The sequence below is a fragment of the Magallana gigas genome, chromosome 6 (assembly GCF_963853765.1).
Source record: "Magallana gigas chromosome 6, xbMagGiga1.1, whole genome shotgun sequence".
Classification (NCBI taxonomy): Eukaryota; Metazoa; Mollusca; class Bivalvia; order Ostreida; family Ostreidae; genus Magallana; species Magallana gigas.
In genome coordinates this window covers 43516215-43539371 of record NC_088858.1, presented here as the reverse complement: position 1 = coordinate 43539371, position 23157 = coordinate 43516215, and the positions used below count along the sequence as shown (strand labels likewise).

Sequence of the window (23157 nt, the reverse complement as noted above, 5' to 3'; positions counted from 1 at the left end):
GGGGCTCCGGATTGGACGCGGATAAAGCTCTACATACCAATCCTGATGCCTGGCCTGGTAGAAATGTCCTTGGAAAAATTATCAAGCAATGTGCTGAAAAATGCAGAGCTAGACCGCGCGCGTGGTCACAACCCCGGCATCAGCGCAAGACACGCCAGAATGAGATTGACAGCTACTGAGGGTAAATGTTATCAGATTTATTGACTATCCTATCCAACATATTCTTTGTTTTTTATCTTCATTTTTCACTTGATAATTGTTCATTTCTTATTTGTCTACAATGTCTAGTATAAAATGTCTCTCACTTAACTGTAGAGGGTTAAACGACTCTAACAAAAGATTAATATTGTATGATTGGCTGAAAGACACAGATTGCGACATTGCCTTTTTGCAAGAAACACATTTTGTATCAGATAAGGAGGCTAACTATAATGCTAGATGGTTAGGTTCTTCATATCACTGTTTTTCTCACTCTCCGTATTCCAGAGGTGTCACAATATTGTTTAGAAAAGAATTCTCCTTTAAGATCCTTAACCAACACAGATCTGATGATGGCCGTATACTTTTATTGAATATTTTACATGACAACAAAATTATAACACTTACTAATATATATGCACCAAACGCCGAAAAACTAAGGTCTGACTTCTTTAAAAAAGTTTCTAAATGGATATCTCAATACAGCTCGAACGACGAAAATGTCATTCTTACTGGTGATTTAAATTGTGATACAGCTAACAAGAAAGACAAGAGTTCAAAATTAATGCAAGATATAATTACTAAATTTTCTTTTATCGATCTCTGGTCAGAATTAAATCCCCAGAAAAAAGGTTTTACTTGGTGTGATGGGCAAAATATAGCTAAAAGTAGAATTGACTATGTATTTTTTACGGACAACTTCTGTTATAAACCCGTAAAAATGTTTATACGCAAACCCCCAAACGTTTCCAAGGTCAGATTAACTGATCATCTTGCTCTAATTTTTAAATGTGAAATTTCCAGTAACAAGCGCGGAAAAGGTTTCTGGAAATTAAATACTTCGATCTTAAAAGAATCATCATACTGTAACTTAATAAACAATTTTTTTGACAAATTACCTGACGATATAATGCAAACTTCAAATCATAAAACGAAGTGGGAGCTTATAAAATTTCAAATAAAAACAATAAGTATTGAGTATTGTAAAAACAGGTCCAAGAATTTTAAGAAACGTATACACGAAATAGAAAACGAAATAGAGCAAATGGAAAATAAGCATTTCACCGAGATAAATATGATACGAAAAAAAGATCTTGAAAATCAACTTGATAATCTTTATGAAATTAAGGCTAAAGGAGCTCAAATTCGATCGAGAGCTAGATGGTTGGATGAAGGTGAAAAAAATACAGCATACTTTTTAAGGCTTGAAAATAAACACCAGTCACATAATGTTATAAACAGAGTACGAATTAACGACGAAATATTTAGCAATACCGGAGATATACTAAATCAGCTATGTAAATTTTATGAGAACTTATATTCATCGCAGGGCATTTCAGAGGAAAAGATTGGCGATTACTTACGGGATATAGAAATAAACACTAAGTTAAGTGACGAAGACAAAGAGTTCTTTGATAAAGCTCCAACAATACAAGAATGCTCTGAGGCCGTACTTGAAATGAAGAACAATAAATCTCCCGGACTTGACGGCTTGCCTGTTGAGTTCTATAAAATGTTTTGGAAACACCTAAAGCAATACATGTTCGATGCGCTAATAAAATCTTTTGAGGATAAGGAACTAACAAATACGCAAAAATGCTCTGTTTTGTCTTTGATTCATAAGAAAGGAAAACTAGATGAACTTCAAAACTATCGTCCCATAAGTTTAACAAATTGTGATTACAAAATTATTGCTTGTGTTTTTTCTCGACGTTTAAAAAAAATTATAGACAAATTAATAAACCCCGATCAGTCTGGATATATTAAAGGACGTTATATAGGAACAAATGCTAGACTTATTTTAGATATTTTTGATTATTGGGAAAAAAGCAATGAATCAGGAATCCTCTTATTTGCCGACTTTCAGAAGGCATTCGATTCTGTTGAATGGGAGTTTCTGTTGCAGTCAATGATGAAATTTAATTTCGGCGACAATTTTGTTAAATGGATCAAAAATTTTGTATACAAATCCTTATTTCTATATAAAAAACAATGGTTGGATCTCTAGAAAATGTCATATGTATAGAGGTATTAGACAAGGATGTCCTGTCTCAGCTATTTTATTTCTATTTGTAATGGAAATTTTATCAACAAGAATTAATAATTCTGATAGTGTTAATGGATTTAAAATAAGCAACACACGAAATGAAATTAAATGCATACAACATGCAGATGATAGTACTTTCCCTGTTAAGGACATAGAATCCCTAGAACATGTTGTCAAAATTATTGAAAACTTTGGGTTTGTATCAGGAACAAAGTTGAATTTATCAAAGACGGAATGTATTCCTTTAGGGGCGCTTAAACATACTATGGAAGGCGAAACAACTCTTAATGGTATAAAAATTAATTTTGAAACAATTAAATGTCTGGGTATATATATGGGGCATAATAAAACCGAAAATAATGAAAGAAACTGGTTATGTAAACTTAAGGAATTTGAAAAAATACTTGACTCTTGGCGAAGTAGAAAATTAACTATTTTTGGAAAATGCCAGCTTATTAATTCTCTTTTAATCTCCAAGGTCTTGTACACGGCTACTATTTTAGAAAACCCTGAACAATCCTTCATAAAGAGTATTAATAAAATAATTTTCTCCTTTCTTTGGGGTAATCGAGAGCGCATCAAGCGTAACACCTTAATTAGAAACATAAATGAAGGCGGCATTGGTATTACAGACTTTGAATCAAAACTCAAAGCTATAAAAGCTTCTTGGGTTTCGAAAATTATTCAAAATAGAAGTAGTCTATCTTCACTCTTAAACGCTTGTGTAGTAAAACATAATATCGATATTCCATTTTTGATCAATTCAAGCATTACAAAATATGAAGAATTTAAATTAAACTCCCTTCCTGTGTTCTATAAAGAGGTCCTTGTGGCCTTTAACGAATGCAAAGATATTTCATTAACCAATTTTGCTAATCAAAATATCTGGTTCAATAAAAACATATGTTTTAAGGGTAAATCTATTTTTTTTTCAAGTTGGACAAAAGGTGGTTTATTACTAGTAAAAGACCTCTTTAATGAGAATGGCTTTAAAACAATAAACGACATAAAAGAATGCTTGGCATCAACAAGCAATTTTTTATGTGAGTACTTTATAGTTAAAAATGCAATAAAGTTGCACCTTTCAAGAATAGATTTACAAACCATAAATTTCACGAATTCGCTCACTAAGTCACATTTCTATTTTGAAGGAAAGCTAGAAGATACTTCAAATAAAAAGTCTAAATTTTTCTACAATATTCTTATAAACAAGAAATCCCAAAAACCTATTATGGAAAATATATGGTGTAAGGAATTCCAAATAGACAAGTACTACTTTAATGTAATCTACGAGAACAAGATTCGATCATTATTTGATAAGTCTGTATCAGAGTTTAATTATAAATTACTTCACAACTTGTTGACCACGAATCCATCGGTTAGTAAATGGGATAAAAACATTAATAGGAACTGTAATAATTGCAATACGCCAGAAAATATAAAACATTTAATTTACGAGTGTGACTTGACAATGCCACTTTGGCAGAAAATTTCTCTGATACTAAATATTGATGTTACATGGAAATTGATTGTCATTGGTTTTATTTTCACGAGCAACAACTATACTCTTATCTTAGACAACACTTTGTCATTCATTGCATGCAAAATTTACAAATATAAAATGAAACGTAGAATCTTAAACGAACATGTGTCATCTGAAGATATGCGCTGTTTTTTAAAAAATGCGCTAATGCAATTGTATCTTACTGTAAAAAAATCAAAATGTGTAAAGTTAAACTTCAGCATTCTTGAAAAAATATCAAATAGTATATGATAAATGAAATATTATAAACTTTATTAATGTACTATTGTAATATACAAGAGGGAGACCTGTCCCTCTTCACATATATGCGGTAGGCAATTTTGGACTGTGATGCTGTTGTTAGTCCTGCCGCATTGCATTTACTTTATGTTCCGATTGTATATTTATTGCTAAAAATATTTTATTGAACAGGTATGTTCCACAAATATATATACAATATTGATACGAATATTATATCAATTGGCTGAATGATACCTCCCCGAATAGCACTCTTATTTTACTTTACTATTACTTGTATCAAAATGTGTTATTTCATGTTTACGTCTAATTACGCTTTAAAAAAATACAATTATACATATTGAAGAAAACAAATACCTTGTACAATATATTTTAATGCTCTACAAATGTATATACAATATTGATACGAATATTATATCAATTGTTATTTCATATCTGAGTCTATCTACGCTTAAAAAATACAATTATAAATACTGATTCATTTATATCGCTGATTAGCATTACTGATCCAGGGGGCCCCTGGCACCCCAGGTGATGTATATATAGAGAGCCTCTGCGGAGGTATTATCTCGAATCAAAATGTACTGTGTTTAATAAATACATACAAAAAAAAAAAAATAAATAAATAACTTGGAATCATCTGCTCTTGTATTCTTATAACCCGGAAAGCGATCTAAGACCCATATATCTAAGTCCACAATCATATTAAATCATGTATGCAAGGAGATAATTGATAAGAATAAGTTAATCTAGTACATTACACTAATCATTTCTATCTCAAATTAAGGTTATTCAAAATAAATGTAGTGGTAAAGGTGTAAATGATCTCCTAACCTGACAGTGCTGTCCCCGTCGTCCCAGTGAACTTTGACCGTGGCTGACCCCTCCCTGGACACGCCCATTAACGTCCCCTTCTTTGACGTAGTCTTGTGTCTACAGCTGCCACCTACCCGTAGTCCCGGATCTAATCCACCAATTAGAACCAAGCTAGGCCACACCTACAATTACAAATTGCATATTCTACTTTTACACAGGAGTGTATATTATACGGATCCATGGTACTTGATATGACACATATATAGGAAGGAAATACTGAAAACCAACTTTGATACGCGACAACTTTATTTGGATTTACCTGAGATGAACTGGTTTACAGTTACTTATTTTGGTGACTATGCCTTATCCATACCTGTTTTTTTATCACAACTATATGGCAAATAGTAGTTCACAGTGAGAAATTTTTGTGACAATGAGGCTCTTGCAAACCTTGCGAATATTTTCTCGCGTGCAAATGAAAGTTGGTTTACAACACAAGGTCTGATATAGAAATATTTGTAGTACACTTCAAGTTTGTAGATATTAAAATAGAACATTACCATTGTTTTCTACAATCTTGGATTTTCAAAGTAAAAAGATCAATAAGAGATTGTTATACTCTGTGTATAGATAAATTTGTCTTTCTCCCTGATAAACAATGAACAATGCATATTACCAGATTACTCTTGAAATGAATTATAGTGAATCAAAAATGATTTTAATTACCAGAATCAGGGGTTTTTCTACTTAAAATGATTTTATAGCCATCTGTTACATAAAATTGAAGATTCTGAACAATCACTCACCTGTGAACACAGTGTTTTCACTGTTTCTTCATCAGTATAGTCTACAATGATATCCATGTCTTCCTCTGGACTCTCCGACCCTTCCTTCTTCCCATCTTTCTGATCCGGAGATTTCTCCTGGTCCACATCAGGCTTGTTTGTTGCCTGCTCTTGAGGTTCTGAATGTTCATTTTTATTTTCTTTTGAGTCATTTTTATTTTCTTTTGAGTCAGAACTTTGAGCCATATCTGTTTGAAAATAAAAACAGCACTGAAAATTGGCTCCATGTCTTGCCAAATTCAATTTTATTAAATTCCAATAATTTTTTGGGCCAAACCAGTTTTTTCATTGAAATAATAAGATTCAGTAGTCAAACTTCTACAGAATATATTAAAGGAATTTTAATCTCACCATCAAGTTTATGGGATTTCTCAAGGTCCTTGATTTTGGTGAGCTGGTCGATGACCTTCCGGTTGATGGGGGGCCCCCACACCTCACTCTGGTGGAGCCGCCTCATCATACAGATGTTGGCCTCCATGATAGCTGATGTGACCGGGGCACACAGCGGGTCTCCAGGCAGAAGTTCTTTGTTTCCTTCACAGATCTGCATGTCTGTCATTTTGATCTACAGGTACAGTGTAAAAGTCATAGATGAAAGGTCAGTACGAATTAAATCCCAAAACTGTATACAAATATGTACAGCTAAAAAATACTACCTGAATTAAATACAAAGTCATGTAAGACCATGAAAATTCATAGAGAAATCCAGAAATTCAAATGAAAGAGGAAAAATACATTAAGAAACAGTGGTTTGGACTTCCAACATACTTTGACATATCCATGATTTTTTATGATATTGATGATTTGAGATAACAATGCTCAACAACCGTCATGGACTGTATGATATTACACAAAAGAAAAGATACGGTGGTAGAACTGATTCTTTAACCATTCTTACATAATTCTTACCTTTTCACCAGGTGTTCCACTGTAAAACATAACACAGGGATAGAGTTCTGAGGCATCAATGTCCTCAAATGCAATCCTTGGATCCTAAAGTACAAAAAAATATCATGACCTCTGCATTCTCTCATTATTTTACGCATGCCAAAAAAATGTTTTTAACATTTACAAAATACACATGTATTACAATTTGACATTATAGTTTAAATTGTGACCTTTAACATAAATTACCCGTAAATCCTATTGAAAATAATATTGTGGAATCATCATTGTTCGTGAGGGTCCAATGTTTGCGGCTTTTTTGGGCAACCTTGCCCGTAATTATACATCCCCACAAACGCATATACAAGCATTTGTTTAATATTATTATACAAAATAAAACTTGCTACCAACGAAATTATGTCCCCACAAACCAAAATATTTGTGGCTATCCACGAACATTGACCCCCACGAATAAAAATGATTCCACAGAAGACTATCAAAATATTAAACAAACCTCTCCATTCTTTCCAAAGGCTAGGGTCTTGGCATCCATGTCCAGCACCACTGTGATGAAGTCGCCCTGGGTGAAGCCGTTGAGAGCCATGGTTTGTTCTCCCCCGTGATACAAGTTCCCGCTGTAGGCCCTGTACAGCCACATGTCTGTAGTGGTGCGGTGGGTGTAGTCACGGATTGGCCACTTAGACACGCCCACACAGGTCCCCTCATTGCCTTTATTTTCCTTCACTATCAGAATCTGTCAAACAAAGAAGAAAATGGTACCAGAACTTAAATCATCAGCAACTGTTTTAATCTATACATGAATATGCCAGCAAAAATTTCAAAGAAAGTTAAAACAGATGAGTAATCCAGAGTGAAATAAAATTCAATACATCACATGTTTGATCGACATCTTGATGAAGCAAAATAGGTGCAGTCTAACTTTAAGCTCAATTTACACATGCATGTACAAATGTATACATTTACTTGACATTAAACATTTTAAAATTTAATAAATATACAGTGGACCCTGCTTAATACAGCACTATTATAACTATATTAACCAGAATATAATAATGTATGTGAAAAAAATTCCAGTAGACACTTTACAGCATGGTTTCCTTACCTTCCACTTGTAACATCCTGACACCATCGCTGTAGAGCCCAGTCCATAACCTTTCCCTGATGTAGAGTGCACCAGCACCTGAGGACTCTCTGTGGTACAGTTCAGACACTTGTCTGTATCAAACGTTGCATTCTGCATCATGATCTTTGTCTCCTCAGAGTCCATTTCCTTGTCCAGATTGAAATCTGAGCCGGCTGAAAGTTTCCACTGGAGGCTGCACTTCTTCTCCTGGGCCTTCTGTAGCTCCAGCTGTTGTGGAATCTTCCACATGTTGTCTGCTAGACACTGGAAGAGATCCTCCACAATCTGTGGAAAAGAAATGGTTAATAACCCAAACAATAATAAACCATAGTAACCACACATGATAATTAATATCTATAATGAGTTTTCTGTGCCTAGTAAATTATAGAATGATTCAATTACTCTAAAAGCTTGCACATTAAATCAGTATTTTGTTTTGAAATTTAGAAACATGGAATTTGAAAGTAATTTGCACATCAGTAAGATGAAAATGGATTTATCCCTCTACATACCTCCTGCATGTAATTTGGATCTGTATCTTTCCCGCATGAACTAAGAATCATCTCCAGCACACTGAAAGCTATCAGCCTGGATCTCATGTTGCTTAGAATAATGCTGCCTGTAGGGTATAAAGGTTGGAACATTTCAAAGTCATCCGGTATTTACATGTAATTATACTTCACAGAACCATGAACCATAAAACTGGAAAATTGTACTGTTCACTGTACAAAACTAAGGATTAACACCATCAAAAGAGTTCTAAAAATTTGGAATATGCTGGACCAATGGTACGTATAATTTACTCCAATTTTTTTATTTGGCAAATAGCATAATGATTATACTTAATGCATATCTGTATATAAGATAAGCTGCCACTGAATGTGATAACTGTCTGTTTATTACCTGACTCATCAAACTGTCCAGTCATGGCTAGGATCCGGGATATCCACTTCCTGGATGTGAGGTGTTTCTGTATGGCAGATGCTGCAGCCACTCTCTTCAGGAACAGCAGGAAGTTCCCCAGCGAGGACTGCCAGCCATTGTCCTGGATCTCTGCAAGTGAAATCATTTCACTGTTTGATTTAATCACGTTAAGAAAGAAACATAGTTATTAATATTATACAACTGAACTATGGTATTTTGAACACCAATATTTCGAAGTGATTTGGAGCTCCCAACCACTTATTCTTTAAGTATTTTTACCTAAATGTTTTTACATCTTGATCCCAGAGTCCAAAATAACAAAGTTTAACAGTAATTTATTGGATGAATTGCTAGACTAATGACTGGAGTGGAATTAATATATCACAGATTTTGAGAACCATCAACTTATTATTTATTTCTGTGAAGCATTAAGCAGTCCCTAAGAATAACCTTGGCTGGAAGTATTTCCCGTTGACCAGATGTGAGTGAGCTGGTTCCACAGCAGGTCCACGATACACTGTACCACACCACTCCCCAGCTTGTCACAGTAAGCCCTGCAGAATAAAAACCTCACACTGAACTACCAATACAGCAAAATATCATTATTATTTCTGGTAATGTAAACCAACTTATATTTGTGACATTATTTTGTGAACTACTGACTCAGAGATAACCTGGTAGAAAGCAACAAATTTTGGCAACAAAGCCTTATCAACACAAGTGTTGTAATTAAAACATATTCATGATGACAAGGTTCTTGCAAACCTCGCTAAATATCATCTCACACAAATAAAAGTTGGTGTACAGTATTCAAAAATGTAAAACTAGAGGATTTAAAAACAAGAGGCCCAGGGGCCACATCGCTCACCTGAGCAACAATTGCCTTAATTCTGATCAAAATAGCATTACAGTATCAAAATATCTTGACAACTAAGTACAGTAGATCTTGCTAAAAAAGATTAAAAATCTGCCAATTTTTATCCACCTCTTTCTTTTGGAAAATAACAAGCCCCTTTTGTTGTTGTAACTGTAAGATGATTTTTCTCTTTTCCTATATACCCCCCCCCCCACTTTGTTGCCCCACTTTTCTCTAGGGTATCATGGTTTCATCAAACTTATATCTGCATAACCTGTGCTTTCACACTAAGTACTGAGTTTTGGACCGAAAAACTTTCCCAGAATATTTTTAAAGATTTTCTCTATATATGTAAAAATTCAAACCGCCATCACGGCCCCGCCCTACCACTAGGGACTGTGATTTTGAATTTACACTACCCGAGGATGCCTCTACACAAGTTTAAGCTTTTCTGGCCAAATGGTCTTTAAAAAGAAGATTTTTAAAGATTTTCTCTATATATTCCTATGTAAAACTTGATCCCCCAATTGTGGCCCCACCCTACCCCCAGGGATCATGATTTGAACAAACTTGATTCTACACTACCTGAGGATGCTTCCATTCAAATTTGAGCTTTCTGGCCTAATAGTTTTTGATAAGGAGATTTTTAATATATATTCCTATGTAAAAATTGATCCCCCCATTGTGGCCCCGCCCTACCCCCAGGGACTATGATTTGATCAAACTTGAATCTACACTACCTGAGGATGCTTCCATTTTAATTTGATCTTTTCTGGCCTTATTGTTTTTAAGAAGAAGATTTTTAAAGATTTTCTCTATATATTCCTATGTAAAAATTCATCCCCCTATTGTGGCCCCACCCTACCCCCGGGGACCATGATTTGAACGAACTTGAATCTACACAACCTGTGGATGCTCCCATTTTAATTTGAGCTTTTGTGGCCCAATAGTTTTTGAGAAGAAGATTTTTAAAGATTTTCTCTATATATTCCTAGGTAAAACTTTATCCCCCAATTGTGGCCCCACCCTACCCCCAGGGACCATGATTTGAACAAACTTGAATCTACACTACCTGTGGATGCTTCCATTTTAATTTGAGCTTTCCTGGCCCAATAGTTTTTGAGAAGAAGATTTTTAAAGATTTTCTCTATACATGTATATTCCTATGTAAAATTTGATCCCCTTCTTGTCACCCCTCCCTACCCCCGGGGACCATGATTTGAACAAACTTGAATCTACACTACCTGAGGATGCCTCCACACAAGTTTTAGCTTTTCAGGCCAAATAGTTTTTGAGAAGAAGATTTTTGAAAAATACCAACAAATTTTCAATAATTCTCAATTATCTCCCCTTTAAAGAGGGCGTGGCCCTTCATTTGAACAAACTTGAATCCCCTTCACCTAGTGGTGCTTTGTGCCAAATTTGGTTGAAATCTGCCCAGTGGTTCTTGAGAAGAAGATGAAAATGTGAAAAGTTAACGACGACAACGACAACGACGACGTCAACGACGGCATTGCACAGATCATATGTTCATTAAGCGTATCTTATTAACTTCTTGTTTGTTACATAATTATATATATATCTATAAAACATATCTAATGAGAACTTGCTTATGAAATAATATTTCAAAATTACCCAGAAGTCAGCGTTATCAGGTTGAGTAAGTTGTTACTGGAGCAGTGGAGAATCAGGTCAAACTGGGCGGGACTGAGGCTTCTCTTGGGTACAGGTATCAGGTAGGTCATTTTGGAACTCCCCAGAGTCAGCTTAAACAGGAGAGGTAGGAGTCCACAGGACACAGCCAGGGAGATGTCTGAGGGCCCATACTTCATGGTCAGGGAGAATATGGTCCACAGCAGCAGTTTCTTAGATTCTCCTTCAAAACCATTTTAAAATACAATGTACTTTACATATAATAAAATAAAATACTATTATAGAATGAACATAATTTTTTCCTTCAACTTTTCTGCATGAAATCATCTTTGAAACACAGGAGTAGAACTGCATGGTACCTGGTTTGATGGTGGTACATTTGTCAGTTTGGATGAGAGCCGACACCAATAGTTCGTAAATCTGATGAACAGTCAGCTGAATGTCTTGTTGTACCTCTGTTTTGGCAGCTCGAATCTCATCCTGGAAGAAAAACAATCACAAAACCATTACTTTACAAGTAAAGACATATATCCATCAAACCCAAGAAAATGTTAAATACATGTAAATATCTTTACCTGATAATGGTAAAGTTGAGCACTTTGAAGAGCCATCTCTTTGGGATTACCGAAGCTGAAGCAGCCCATCATGAGTTGTACGTGGGCGGAGCTGAGTAGGGTGGATGGAGTGGGGCTCGTCTCCCATTCTGTCTTGGCACTGTTTGTGGACAGCAGCTCCTTTATTTGATTTAATGCTCTCAATCTTGACTAAAACACATAAAAGGTATTTATTGAGTTAATTTTACATAAAGTACATGAATAAATTATCTAATACTTGTACATAATCATACTTTTGTATTTGACACATAAATATTAAATAAAGATGGATAAGCAAATGAGGAATATGTCAATATCAATAAATGTAAAATACATGTACAGCAGATACAGAGACAGTGTTTTTTTTCAAAGGCACATGCATATGAAAATCCACTTGACATTGTGTATAATTTGTGATTTTTAACAATGTAAAATGGAAATTATAGGGGTGTTAAAGTCATTGAAATTTCCTGCACACAACTGCAGAACTGAAAACTTTTGAACACTGATCGTGTCCGTTTTATTTAGTTGTGCCTACCTCAGCTTTTTTCTGTTGATCGTCCAAGGCTAGTGCCATTTCTACAGGCTCCACTTCCCAGGAGAATGAGGACTCTTGACTCAGAACTGGATTTCCTGCCTTTTCTCCACACACAAACCTACACAGATCTGATGCTATCTGCTGTACAAAAGTCTTGATGCTGTGAGATTTATGATGACTGTGTGGAATTGTGGAGCGCTCCTGCTGCCACCGTAGACGTCGCAACATTTCCTTTACTCTCTGTAGGGATGCCACATTAGTATCTAAAGAATACAAAGTTGGTTTATTTCAACAATGGTATTTAGAATCTCTTTTCTTTAATCAAACTCCTTTAAGTCAAGTTAAATAAGAACATGATATTGTTCACTTTCTCAGTTATCGACACAAGTATTTTGCTTTTTTCATACATGTATTTCACAGTACCTCTTTGGTTATGATCAGGTGTTGAGGTTCCATCTCTCCCATCCTCATTCTGTGACAAAGAGAAAAAAAATGTTATTTCACCACCAAGTTATTTATGTTCAACATCTTATCTGAAATAAAAAATAATTCAGTCAGTGTGTATACACCATTTGGTTTTGCATGCCTCATTAAAATTGGAATAGAATATAATAAATATACTCTACCCGTCTTAGTGCTCCTGTCTGTTGTTCTATGATGAATTTACTAGAAGGAGACAAATCTGGAACACTTCCTCTTCTCTTGAGTCTGACATCCGGTGATAGAGTAGTTTCTGAAGATCTGCTACATTCTGTAACAATGCAAATTACAGAGGTAACTACATGACTCAGAGATAAATGTTACATTTACCTGTACAGTAAAACTCGGTTATAGCGAAGTCCTAGGGTCCCATGGAATTACTTGATTATATCCGAATTTCGTTTTATTCGTATAACGAATTCGTAATAATATCCATAGCAAATTACTAAATACATGTTTTCTTTCACCAGACTATAAATTTCGCTAATTGAGGCTTAAAATAAAAATTCATTACTTTGATACCTTTATTAATCAGTTGGTGCATGGAAAAATAATATGAAAATAAATTCATTCAAACTATTTTATTCATTGGTAGTGCAAACTTTTTTAAACTGTAAAAAAAATCGTTATTAAGGTGTTATATTCCATTATATTTCATGTCTACAGGACTCAAAATCAGTTCGCTATATCCGTAAATTCGTTATATCCAAATTCGTTATAACCGTAAGATTTTTAGTGGGGATTCAAAAAAAGTTTGCTTTATCCGAATATTTGCTATATCCGTGTTTGTACTAAATGAGTTTTACTGTACCATAAAAGGACCTTTAATTAACATGACAATAACAATAAAAAATTTTCCTCTCCTAGTTGATCTGACAATCTACATGTACTTTTAAAGAAATCTTATCTTTTCATGGATATAACTTAAAATTAAATAAGTTATGAATAGTTAAAACGATACTTTAAATAAAAATGTATTTGAATATGTTATGTAAATTTTCTTACAATGTAAACTTGCATTAGAGTTAATATCAAAATGTGTTTTCAAAAAGTCACAATCAAACAAGTACTCTACAGATATTCACTTAGAAACTACACATAGAAAAACAATCTCAAAGATTTAGAATGAAAAATATCATTAATATATTATACATCTACATTTACCTGGCTGTGGTTCCTCAGATTTCTTCATATGGGAGAGAGATAAGGTTTCTACAACACACAACAAGAGAGTGATACTAAGAGAAAGTGCCAACATCTACAGTCTAGACACAGTGAAACTACACTGATTATCTATTATTACCTGTGACTGCGGGTCTCACTCCCAGCAACAGAAACAAGCACCGCTGCTGATACTTCTTACACTCCTCCTCAAACGTTGTCTCCTTCGCAATCTGTGGGGAATCTTTAATGGTTCCTTCATCATCTGCAGACATGATTAAAAAAAAATATTATCATATTGATATAATGTCTTGCAATATCTTAAAAGATGAATCATTGGAAAGCATTGCACATCTTTTGGAGCAACTACAGGTAAAAAAAAATACTGCCTATAATGTAAAGAAACATAAAAAAAAATTTGGGGGATATTATTGAATCAGATGTACACTTGTCTATATCACTACTAAATGATTCTCTGAACAGACTGATGCCTCCTACCTGAAATGGCTCCATCAGAAACAGCCTCCTCCCTCTCCTGATCATTTTCATTCCCCGGAGACTTCTCCGCCTCCAAGACCTCTATCTTCTGGTGGGCGTGGCCAGAGTCTGGGGACTTATTTTCCCCCTCCTCCAGGGATTGCTGCCTCTGTCTGAGTGGGACACCCCCCTTAGCCTTGTGGTGCTGCATCAGGCAGCTTCTGACTCTGTAGATGTACTGGAAAATGACTAGCAGAGTCTTGGGTGGGCTGTAATAGGAACACATTCTTAATTAGGCCCTTATGCCACATATTAATACTTCATAGATCCTGATTTAACTTTACATGCCTTAATCATCTCATTTTACATTGTGTTTCCCTAAATCAAGAATTTTGAGAGGAAAAAAAAATATGCTGGCCCTTTCCCTTACTTTCTGCGATAAAGAGCGACTTTGACTAGATTGCAATGCTTCAGTAGAGCAGACAGCAAACATCGGGTAACAGTGTCCAGTTCCTCATCATTGCTGATTTCTGATGTGTCCCAGTCTAAAAAAGAGAGATAAAACCTGAGCTGTATTCTCTAGTTTTACATCATAAACTTCCCAATTCCCAACATTTATGCACATGTAGTTTGACACTCACTCACTGAACAAATGGAAACGCATTAAAGTAAACCTTATATCTATCTTAGCAAAAAATACCTTCTTTGGAAGCATAATCCTGCATAGTTTCCCAGAGGTTATCTGTTGCCTCAGACTTGAGTCCACAACAGAACTCAAGGAGCATTATTTCATCAGCACTCAGATTTAAATCCTCCAGTCCCACCAGCTGGTGCTTGCTGATACAATCTAAAACTGCATGAATGGCTTCCTCTGAAAAAATAAATTGCCACTTCAGTAATTCTTGTCTGATATTGCAAACGTATTTTCCCAATGATCCCCAGTGACAGTTCAGAAAATGTTCAGAGTGTACTGACTTCAATTTAAGGAAGGAAGATTCACAGAATTTCCATAATGTTTATGATTAAAAAATAAATTACAAGTGTGTTTAAAAGTCAACTTTTTAAAAATCTTATGAGCAACCTTCAAAAAATCTCATTTATTAACCTATAAATCAACACCCCCCCCCCCCCTAAAAAATAGCAAAATATAATGTGTACAGAATGCAAAGTAAATTCTTCTGATATCTTTTAATGATGAGCTTACCAGTTTGGTTTGAGCTCATCTCAGCACCGTTTCCAAACACTGGGTTCTCAAGCCAAGGGAGGCAACTCTTCTCCTGTTTGGACATCTGGTCGCCCACTAACATTCCCCCCAGACATTGCCCTATCAGAGTGGCACAGGTTCTCTCCATGTCCACCAGCCAGGACCATTTCTCTGGGATCTCCTCTGTGTTGTCTGTCAAAATTGTTTTACTCAATTTATCAAAATTTCAGTCTATCAATTCTCACCTTCATTTTACAAGTTTCAACATTTCAAATGTTCGTTTTCTGTGGTTTTATCAATATTATTCATTGAAACCAAATGTTGGGGATTTCCATATTGACTGTTGAGTTTATTAAAAAAAAAAAGTTGCTGTCCATCAATTACTTATGCAAAGCAAACTCTGTAAATCTAACTAAATCCACTGACTGATTCCCATGAATATTGATACCTAGCTGTATAACCAGTATTGAAAAAAAATAAATGTTCCAATATGAAAGACTCATCATATCAGAAAGCTGATACAAGTCTGATATATTCATATTGCACTGCTTTACCTTCCAATTCAAAGGCCTCAAAACTCTGGATCTCTGGTAACATTTTACAGAGGCAGTCAATTACAGAGAGCAGGGGCAGAATGTCAGGTAACATTTCACTGATCCAGTCCAGAGGCAGCAGTAACAGAGCGTTGATGATGTGGAACATCATGGTTCCTGCTGGGGAGTTGTACAGAATATCTGGGAAAGACACAGTCAAATCTATTGTTCAAGTCTTTAAACTTTTAATCTTTTCAAGTCAAAGTAAAATTATGTGTATGCATGCATTATAAATGTAATGATGCAAATTATATATATCTTGATACCTCAAACTTCATTTGGTAGAGGATATATTTTTGGCACTATCATATTATTTTGACATATGCAAGGTATTTGTGTTACTAATATTCGAAATACTAAAATTCAACTGTATACATGTACAGCCAAACTGATACATGTATAAATGTACTACCATTATTAATGGCATTATCAGAAAAAGCAACAAATTTCTGCTAACCTTCAATGGCAATGATCACACTGCTATTGCAGTTCTCATGCTGCATCAGTACAAGTGCTTTATCCAGCAGGCTCTTGGTGACAGTGAACATCAGTGACGTGTGCTTGAACAGAAGCTCTGCCGCTGGTGAGGTGTGGGGCTTCCATGGCTGCTGGGTGAAGCAGTAGGCCAACAAGTGCTTCTGTAGGGAGGACAGCAGGTTGTGAAGGTGGGGGAAGGCCATCATGAACATCTTGTGCTCAAACTCCTTGTCCAAGTTCTTCTCCAGGTCATCTAAAGCTTCCTCCTGTCAAAGAAGGTGGGAAATGTACAATGTACTATCAATAAATGTGTCTGTATTTGCTCTGAGTGAGGACCATGGATGAAATTATATGAAGCAGACTCTCCTGCATGAATCAGCTGAATTATTCCTTTAACATCTATAAGAACCAACATAAAAATACTGGTAGTAGATGAAACCTTCATCTACCAGGTTTACTATTCTATGAAATATCAAATAATAATTACGCTGCATATCAACTTGAATTTCCATAATATTATTAACACTTTGCGACACACCTTGGTTGCTTCATAAAAGAATGAAAGGGAATTGTACATGCAAGTACAGCCCATACTCCTTCACACTCTAATACTAAATGCAAGTACATCCCATATTTCTTCACTCTTAAATGCTAAGTTTACATAGATGATTGTTTACTTTACTTACTGTTTCATTGGCTAGATTTCTGAGAATTGTTTTCATGAGTATTTCAGCCAGCATCAAATCCACAGACCCATCACAGGGCTGGGATGAAGTCACATGGTCAGCGGAATCCGAGAATCCCAGCAATGTGGATATGTGATTGTTGTCATAGAGACTCGTCAATATCAAACTCAACTGCATTTGCTGTAATGAGGATAAAGAAATCTCTTTTATAAATATTAATGAACCTGTAATCATATACGTGAACATTTAAATCTTATGATACATGATACATTTAGCAATAAAATAATTATTTTTTAAAGTACATTCAGTTTCATTCACAAGAGTAAGAAATTTAGAATTTTTTAAACATTGGTTCTAAAATGTTTGCAGAGGTAAAAACAAAAGGTACACTTTGATAAAAAAGAATTCTTTTCCAAGCACCACTTCATTGTACATGCACTCTGATACACATACCTGTGTTTCAAATTTTAATAATCACATGGATTAGTAATAGAAAATAACTCTTAGGCAGTTAACCAATGTTCTGACAATACCTACCTTTCCCCTGGATAGGCTGTCCCACCGTCCCTGCCCCTGGGGCAGAAGGGAGTGTAACAACTCCATCCTTTCTCTGAGGGGTGGGAGGAGAAGGGAGGCCCCAACCTTCAAGATTTCCGATACAGCCTGTAAAAAAATCAATTATTATATTATCAAATCATTAATCTTCAAGATTATCCTTGTACATGTAAATTCACAAAAATGTCACCATATAGCAAGTCTTTTAGCAGGTGAAAAGAACAAGGGTGTACGAGGTCTGACAAATCCCCCTCACCCAGAATATTGTAATGACAAAAGAACATATGCATTATAAAAAACAATTTCACATTTGAAATTGTGCACCAATATTGCATTATATACATGTACATGTATGAGGGTTGTTCAGAAATTATTGAAACAACACTGTCAGATATTTCCTTTCTAGGTGACAATTGGTGAAAATTGGTATAAACATTGAAGAAACCTAAACAAATGATTAAACAAAGTAATATTAAAAAATATTTAATATTTTATTTACCATGTTACATAAACAAGTCGGCAGTCAGGGTACCCAGCGTAGGCACAAACTTGGAAATTTATAAACTTAAACAATTACTTACTAAAAAATCAAGAATGGAGAAGATATGTAAACGTTGTTACCTTAAAATGAAAAAAACAATAGATGCGAAATAAGAATAACTCAATGACATGTTTTTCGTTTATCTGTAAGGCGTATAAAACATAGGAGCGAGGAAACACTTTAAAACGACGTTGTGATGAGTTTGGGCTTGCTCCAGGTCACTGGATGTAAGCAAGTGTTTAAGCTAATTACCAAAAATGATCAAATGATGTCATTTGGTAATGGTAAACTTTATTAGCTTGCCAGATATCAGTGTAGTAAAGCGTTTTTTGTGAAAATCATGGATTTTTATCCATTATGGGTCTAGACTCCATTTTGATAGATCAATAGAAAGCATATTAGGTAATCACAGATTACAAAGCTTGGCAAGATGAGACCACCTTTATCACATTATATGAAAATCATAGATAATGATTTTGGGTATTCATGGATACTGTTTTGACAGAATATAGTATAACATATGTTAAAAAATAGTTCATTTGATACAGGATTGTAAGAATTTATTGTTTTTATCACATAATCCAATATCATAATAAAAAATATATGATACAATATAGCATCATATGAAACGATATCATATTATATAATACATCATTCACAATATTATAACATATAATACTATATTGTTTGATATAGTATGACATTGTAGTGTTTGGTATTGTATCATATTTGATTTGCATCATGTTATACAACATAATTTGATACATATAGAATATCACACTTTTGTTTTGATCTCGGCACTGGTATCAGCACGAGCGGTTGGTATCGGCCCAAGCCCGAAGGGCGCGGGCCGATACCATCCGAGGGCTGATACCAGGGACGAGATCAAAACAAAAGTGTGATGTTGTTTATATCATTTATCTAAAATCAAAGACTTTAGGCCTAATTCAAATTAAAATTCCGAATAAGGAATATAATTTATCATGAAGAAGCTATAGATTTTTTTTCGGATTTACAAAACTTGTACGTTTTTATTTCTTTTTATATGTGTTAAAACTGTAAGAGTTGTCGGACTTTGTTGACAAACCATCGTCATTTGAAATACAGTAGAAGGGAGTCTGTCGTCTGAAATGAAGCACTATCTTCTAGAATTCAAAATTATCGCGAGGGAAACTTCCCTCCTACGCAGCTTCGTTATGAGTCAAATTCTTTCACTGGGATTTCGTAAGTTTCCCGTCAGATTCCATTTATAAAGATCCATACTGTTATAGCAACTAAAAAGTTGTTTGAGAACGTTCATAAGCGCGTCCATTACTTTAACCCCTTGATTTTTACAGTCTAATCTCTGGTTTTCTAAGTCTCGTTCCATCCTTCTCTAGGCTATATCCTCCATAATATAAATGTTGATTGATATTAAATAAAGCGTGCTATTGTTCTAAATACACAACCGGTGTAGGTTACCTCCCCGTACTTAGATACACATCACTCTTTGGCGCTATTTTTGAATTATTATTTTTCAATTTTCGGTAATAAATAAAAATATTCAGACGTGTAAGGTGATAATTTATATTATGTTTTCGTTATTCTATCGTTATTTCACAAACTAGTCTTACTTTAAAGCAGAGATATGTGGAAATTATCAATTTCAAATTTGAGGGCAATACACCCCCTTGACGACGGGCTGAGACAGAGAAATATCAGCCCCGAGGGCAATACAGCCCTAGCTTCTGGTTGCTGTCTCACCTAGTCTAAAACACGTGTATCAGGGCTAATACACTACTAGGTATATGATATAACATTGTATCATATCATATGATACAATATCATGTACTATAGTAAAACAATTATATGATACAATAACACATTCTACTATATATCATAGGATACAATATCAATAATATAAAATCATATGATAAAATTCATGTAAAATATATATTACATGTATAAAATACAATACCATTTCATACAATATCATTGTATGACACAATATTATATATTTTATAATATCATATCATAAGATTAAATATCATATATTACAATATCATATGAAACAATAGCATGTGATGCATTTATATATAATACCACACTCTATCATAAATAACAATGTTATATATAATGATATCATGATAGAATATCATATGATATCATAATATCCAAAACATTTGATACAATATCAGATCGCAACATGATAATTTTTTTCAATATATGATATAATAAATTTGAACATATTAAACAATAGTGTATTAATCATACAATACTTTATAACAGAAATCGTGTTATATCATTCAACAACAAACACATCTATCAAGCAACTTTGAGAGAGGTAGATTTTAGCATCCTTGATAATGGAGATCAAGCTCTGCATCTGAAGCTTCCTCTTCTATTCATTTGTATTATAGTTAAATCAACTATGCAAGTTTGAAATAGTACTATTATCTATTAAACATGTGACCTGTTCCAAAACACCTCCTCCAGCATCCGAAACCTATTGCTCAGATACAGAATCCAAGCCTGTCAGGTGCATCAGTATCATAAGTCGCACCAACCATGCAAGTTTGGTGAAGGTAGGACCAGTAATAACTAAGATATAGATCATCAGAGGGCACCTGCTTCAAAAACTTTCACCAACTCTAAAAACCTTAACCTCCTCCAGCATCTAAAACCTATGGCTCAGATTCAACATCCAAGTCTTTGACGTCCATAAGTAGGTCCAGATGCATCATCCATGCAAGTTTGGTGAAGATAAGACAAGTTATAACTTATATACAGGACCTGCAACAAAAATTTAACCAGGTCCAGACGCCAACGCAAACTTAACAATGACACTGACACTGAGGGTATACTTATCCTTAGAATAGAGGTAATTTTATGATAGAGTCAAGACCAAATTAAATGACATTCATATCTAAAATTGGCAATATTCCAGTAGAGCTTACAGTAGATGGTGAACATTTTGGTATAAAACGCTGTGCAATTTACTGGTAATTTAAAAACATGTACCTGTCGTGTTCACAGAATAAGAGCACATTATTGACATGTATCCTGAAATTTATACTGATAAACAAAGTATAAAAGCCGAAATTTAATATTTTAACTACAACTGAAAATTGTTCATCTTTATATATTTTCTCCAAGTGGGGGATATCTAACACCTTGTAAGACCCCGTTCTTGGGCTTTTCACTTGATCAAAGGTGTGCTAAAAGTTTGATGAATTTCATTTTGAAGTTCTAAGAGTTTCAAGGGAGCAAATTTATTTAGCAATTATAAAACTTTACGTGAGCTACATGTTCTCCAAATGGCAATTACAGCGAATTACAGAATACCGGTAGAGTTTTCAATAGCTTGCTAGATTGATCAATAGGGTATTCAATTTGGTCAGCAAGGTATCACATTAGGTTTAAATCTAGGTCATGTGATTACTCAGGTATGACAGCAATTGAGTGAGTTAATCTGGTTAACATTTGCAAGTTTTGAGCCCTTTTGTTTCTCTCTGTTATCCTACATTTTTGCTTTAAAAGTCTGAACTAATTAAGCAGTCAGCACACAAAAAATTACCGGTATTAGTGCTGTAAGATGAACCAGGAATCAGGGAACCAAAATGTTTAATGATTTTTTGCAGGGAAAAATATCAACTTTTTAAAGTTATGCTTTTCTCTTTTGTTTGTTACTTCAGAACTGCTTTTGAATTACATTTTTTGAAAAACAAAATTCAAATTACTCCAAGCAGAATTGATGCTCTATAGAGTCCCGTGCTGTCCAGGTGAACATTCTTTTTAAAAGTCTATGAATAGATTAGCTAACAATAGGAGGGAGTGTTCTAGAGGTTTTCTTTGTGTAAAATGAATGGGTTGAGTGCAAAATAACAATCTACACTTGAGTAACCACAGGACCTAGATTTAAACCTGATGTGATACCTTGCTGACCAAATTGAATACCCTATTGAGCAATCCAACAAGCTATTGAAAACTCTACCGGTATTCTGTAATTCGCTGTAAAACAACCCAAAATTAGCACCCTGTCAAAAACAACTTCTGCACTGTATTCCTGGGTTCAAGGTCCAGTCAGCAGTATATGGGAATCAATCACTCAACTCACCTCTCTAATACTGTCTGGAATGTTGGAATCCAGGAGTCGGAACAGAAGATTCCTCAGCAGTGGGGCCTGGTTTCCCAGCACTGTACATGTCATCCCTCCCACCTGAGCCAGGGACAGGTGTGTGCTCAGCATCTTCAGACACAGCTGGACAAAATGACCATGCTCCCTGTTCGTAATATACATAACAGTTAGGCTGTGCACTTAAAAGCAAAACTCATCATTTAAAACAAGGTTTTAATGCCATATGGGAATTGGGACTTTCAAAATATTATTTTACATCCTGTCCAAGAAGATGGATGAATAAGATAGTGCAAATGCCCATTTGGTTTAGTCATAAATACAATTTCAAATTTAATTTCTTTCAACTAAATATATTTGATAATGTTATCATACAAGTTTACAAAAGGATCATTTCTACCTGTATTCAGATTAGAGTATTTTAACAAAGAATATATAGAGAAAAACCCCATAAGTTTTGGTGGTATCAAACCCACAACCTAAAAACCCTAGTTCTATAAGGTAATGCTAAATATCTGAAACACTGAGCCATTTCATGTTTAATTGTTGGGATACATGTACAAAATGATATTTTTTAAGAATAGTGGGTC

At 34.7% G+C, this 23157-nt stretch overlaps 1 protein-coding gene across 3 annotated transcripts in view; it reads right to left on the bottom strand.

Annotated features, from left to right (window-relative positions):
- LOC105330809 (probable E3 ubiquitin-protein ligase HERC1) overlaps positions 1 to 23157 on the bottom strand; it is a 67184-nt gene that overhangs the window by 28673 nt on the left and 15354 nt on the right. For 2 of the 3 annotated variants that reach the window (XM_066087153.1, XM_066087154.1), the window contains exons 13-38: positions 22550 to 22715; positions 17895 to 18020; positions 17358 to 17537; positions 16652 to 16937; positions 16156 to 16335; positions 15602 to 15793; positions 15098 to 15268; positions 14828 to 14942; positions 14419 to 14666; positions 14063 to 14185; positions 13924 to 13971; positions 12906 to 13030; positions 12703 to 12751; positions 12280 to 12542; positions 11724 to 11912; positions 11508 to 11628; positions 11131 to 11371; positions 9090 to 9193; positions 8619 to 8768; positions 8228 to 8334; positions 7695 to 8000; positions 7086 to 7325; positions 6596 to 6679; positions 6038 to 6251; positions 5648 to 5874; positions 4860 to 5023 (exon numbers count right to left, since the gene is read on the bottom strand). In XM_066087153.1, the coding sequence (XP_065943225.1) occupies positions 4860 to 5023; positions 5648 to 5874; positions 6038 to 6251; positions 6596 to 6679; positions 7086 to 7325; positions 7695 to 8000; positions 8228 to 8334; positions 8619 to 8768; positions 9090 to 9193; positions 11131 to 11371; positions 11508 to 11628; positions 11724 to 11912; positions 12280 to 12542; positions 12703 to 12751; positions 12906 to 13030; positions 13924 to 13971; positions 14063 to 14185; positions 14419 to 14666; positions 14828 to 14942; positions 15098 to 15268; positions 15602 to 15793; positions 16156 to 16335; positions 16652 to 16937; positions 17358 to 17537; positions 17895 to 18020; positions 22550 to 22715 (4419 nt within the window). The remainder of the gene's footprint in view (positions 1 to 4859; positions 5024 to 5647; positions 5875 to 6037; positions 6252 to 6595; positions 6680 to 7085; positions 7326 to 7694; positions 8001 to 8227; positions 8335 to 8618; positions 8769 to 9089; positions 9194 to 11130; positions 11372 to 11507; positions 11629 to 11723; positions 11913 to 12279; positions 12543 to 12702; positions 12752 to 12905; positions 13031 to 13923; positions 13972 to 14062; positions 14186 to 14418; positions 14667 to 14827; positions 14943 to 15097; positions 15269 to 15601; positions 15794 to 16155; positions 16336 to 16651; positions 16938 to 17357; positions 17538 to 17894; positions 18021 to 22549; positions 22716 to 23157) is intronic. The other variant, XM_066087155.1, reaches the window with a different exon arrangement.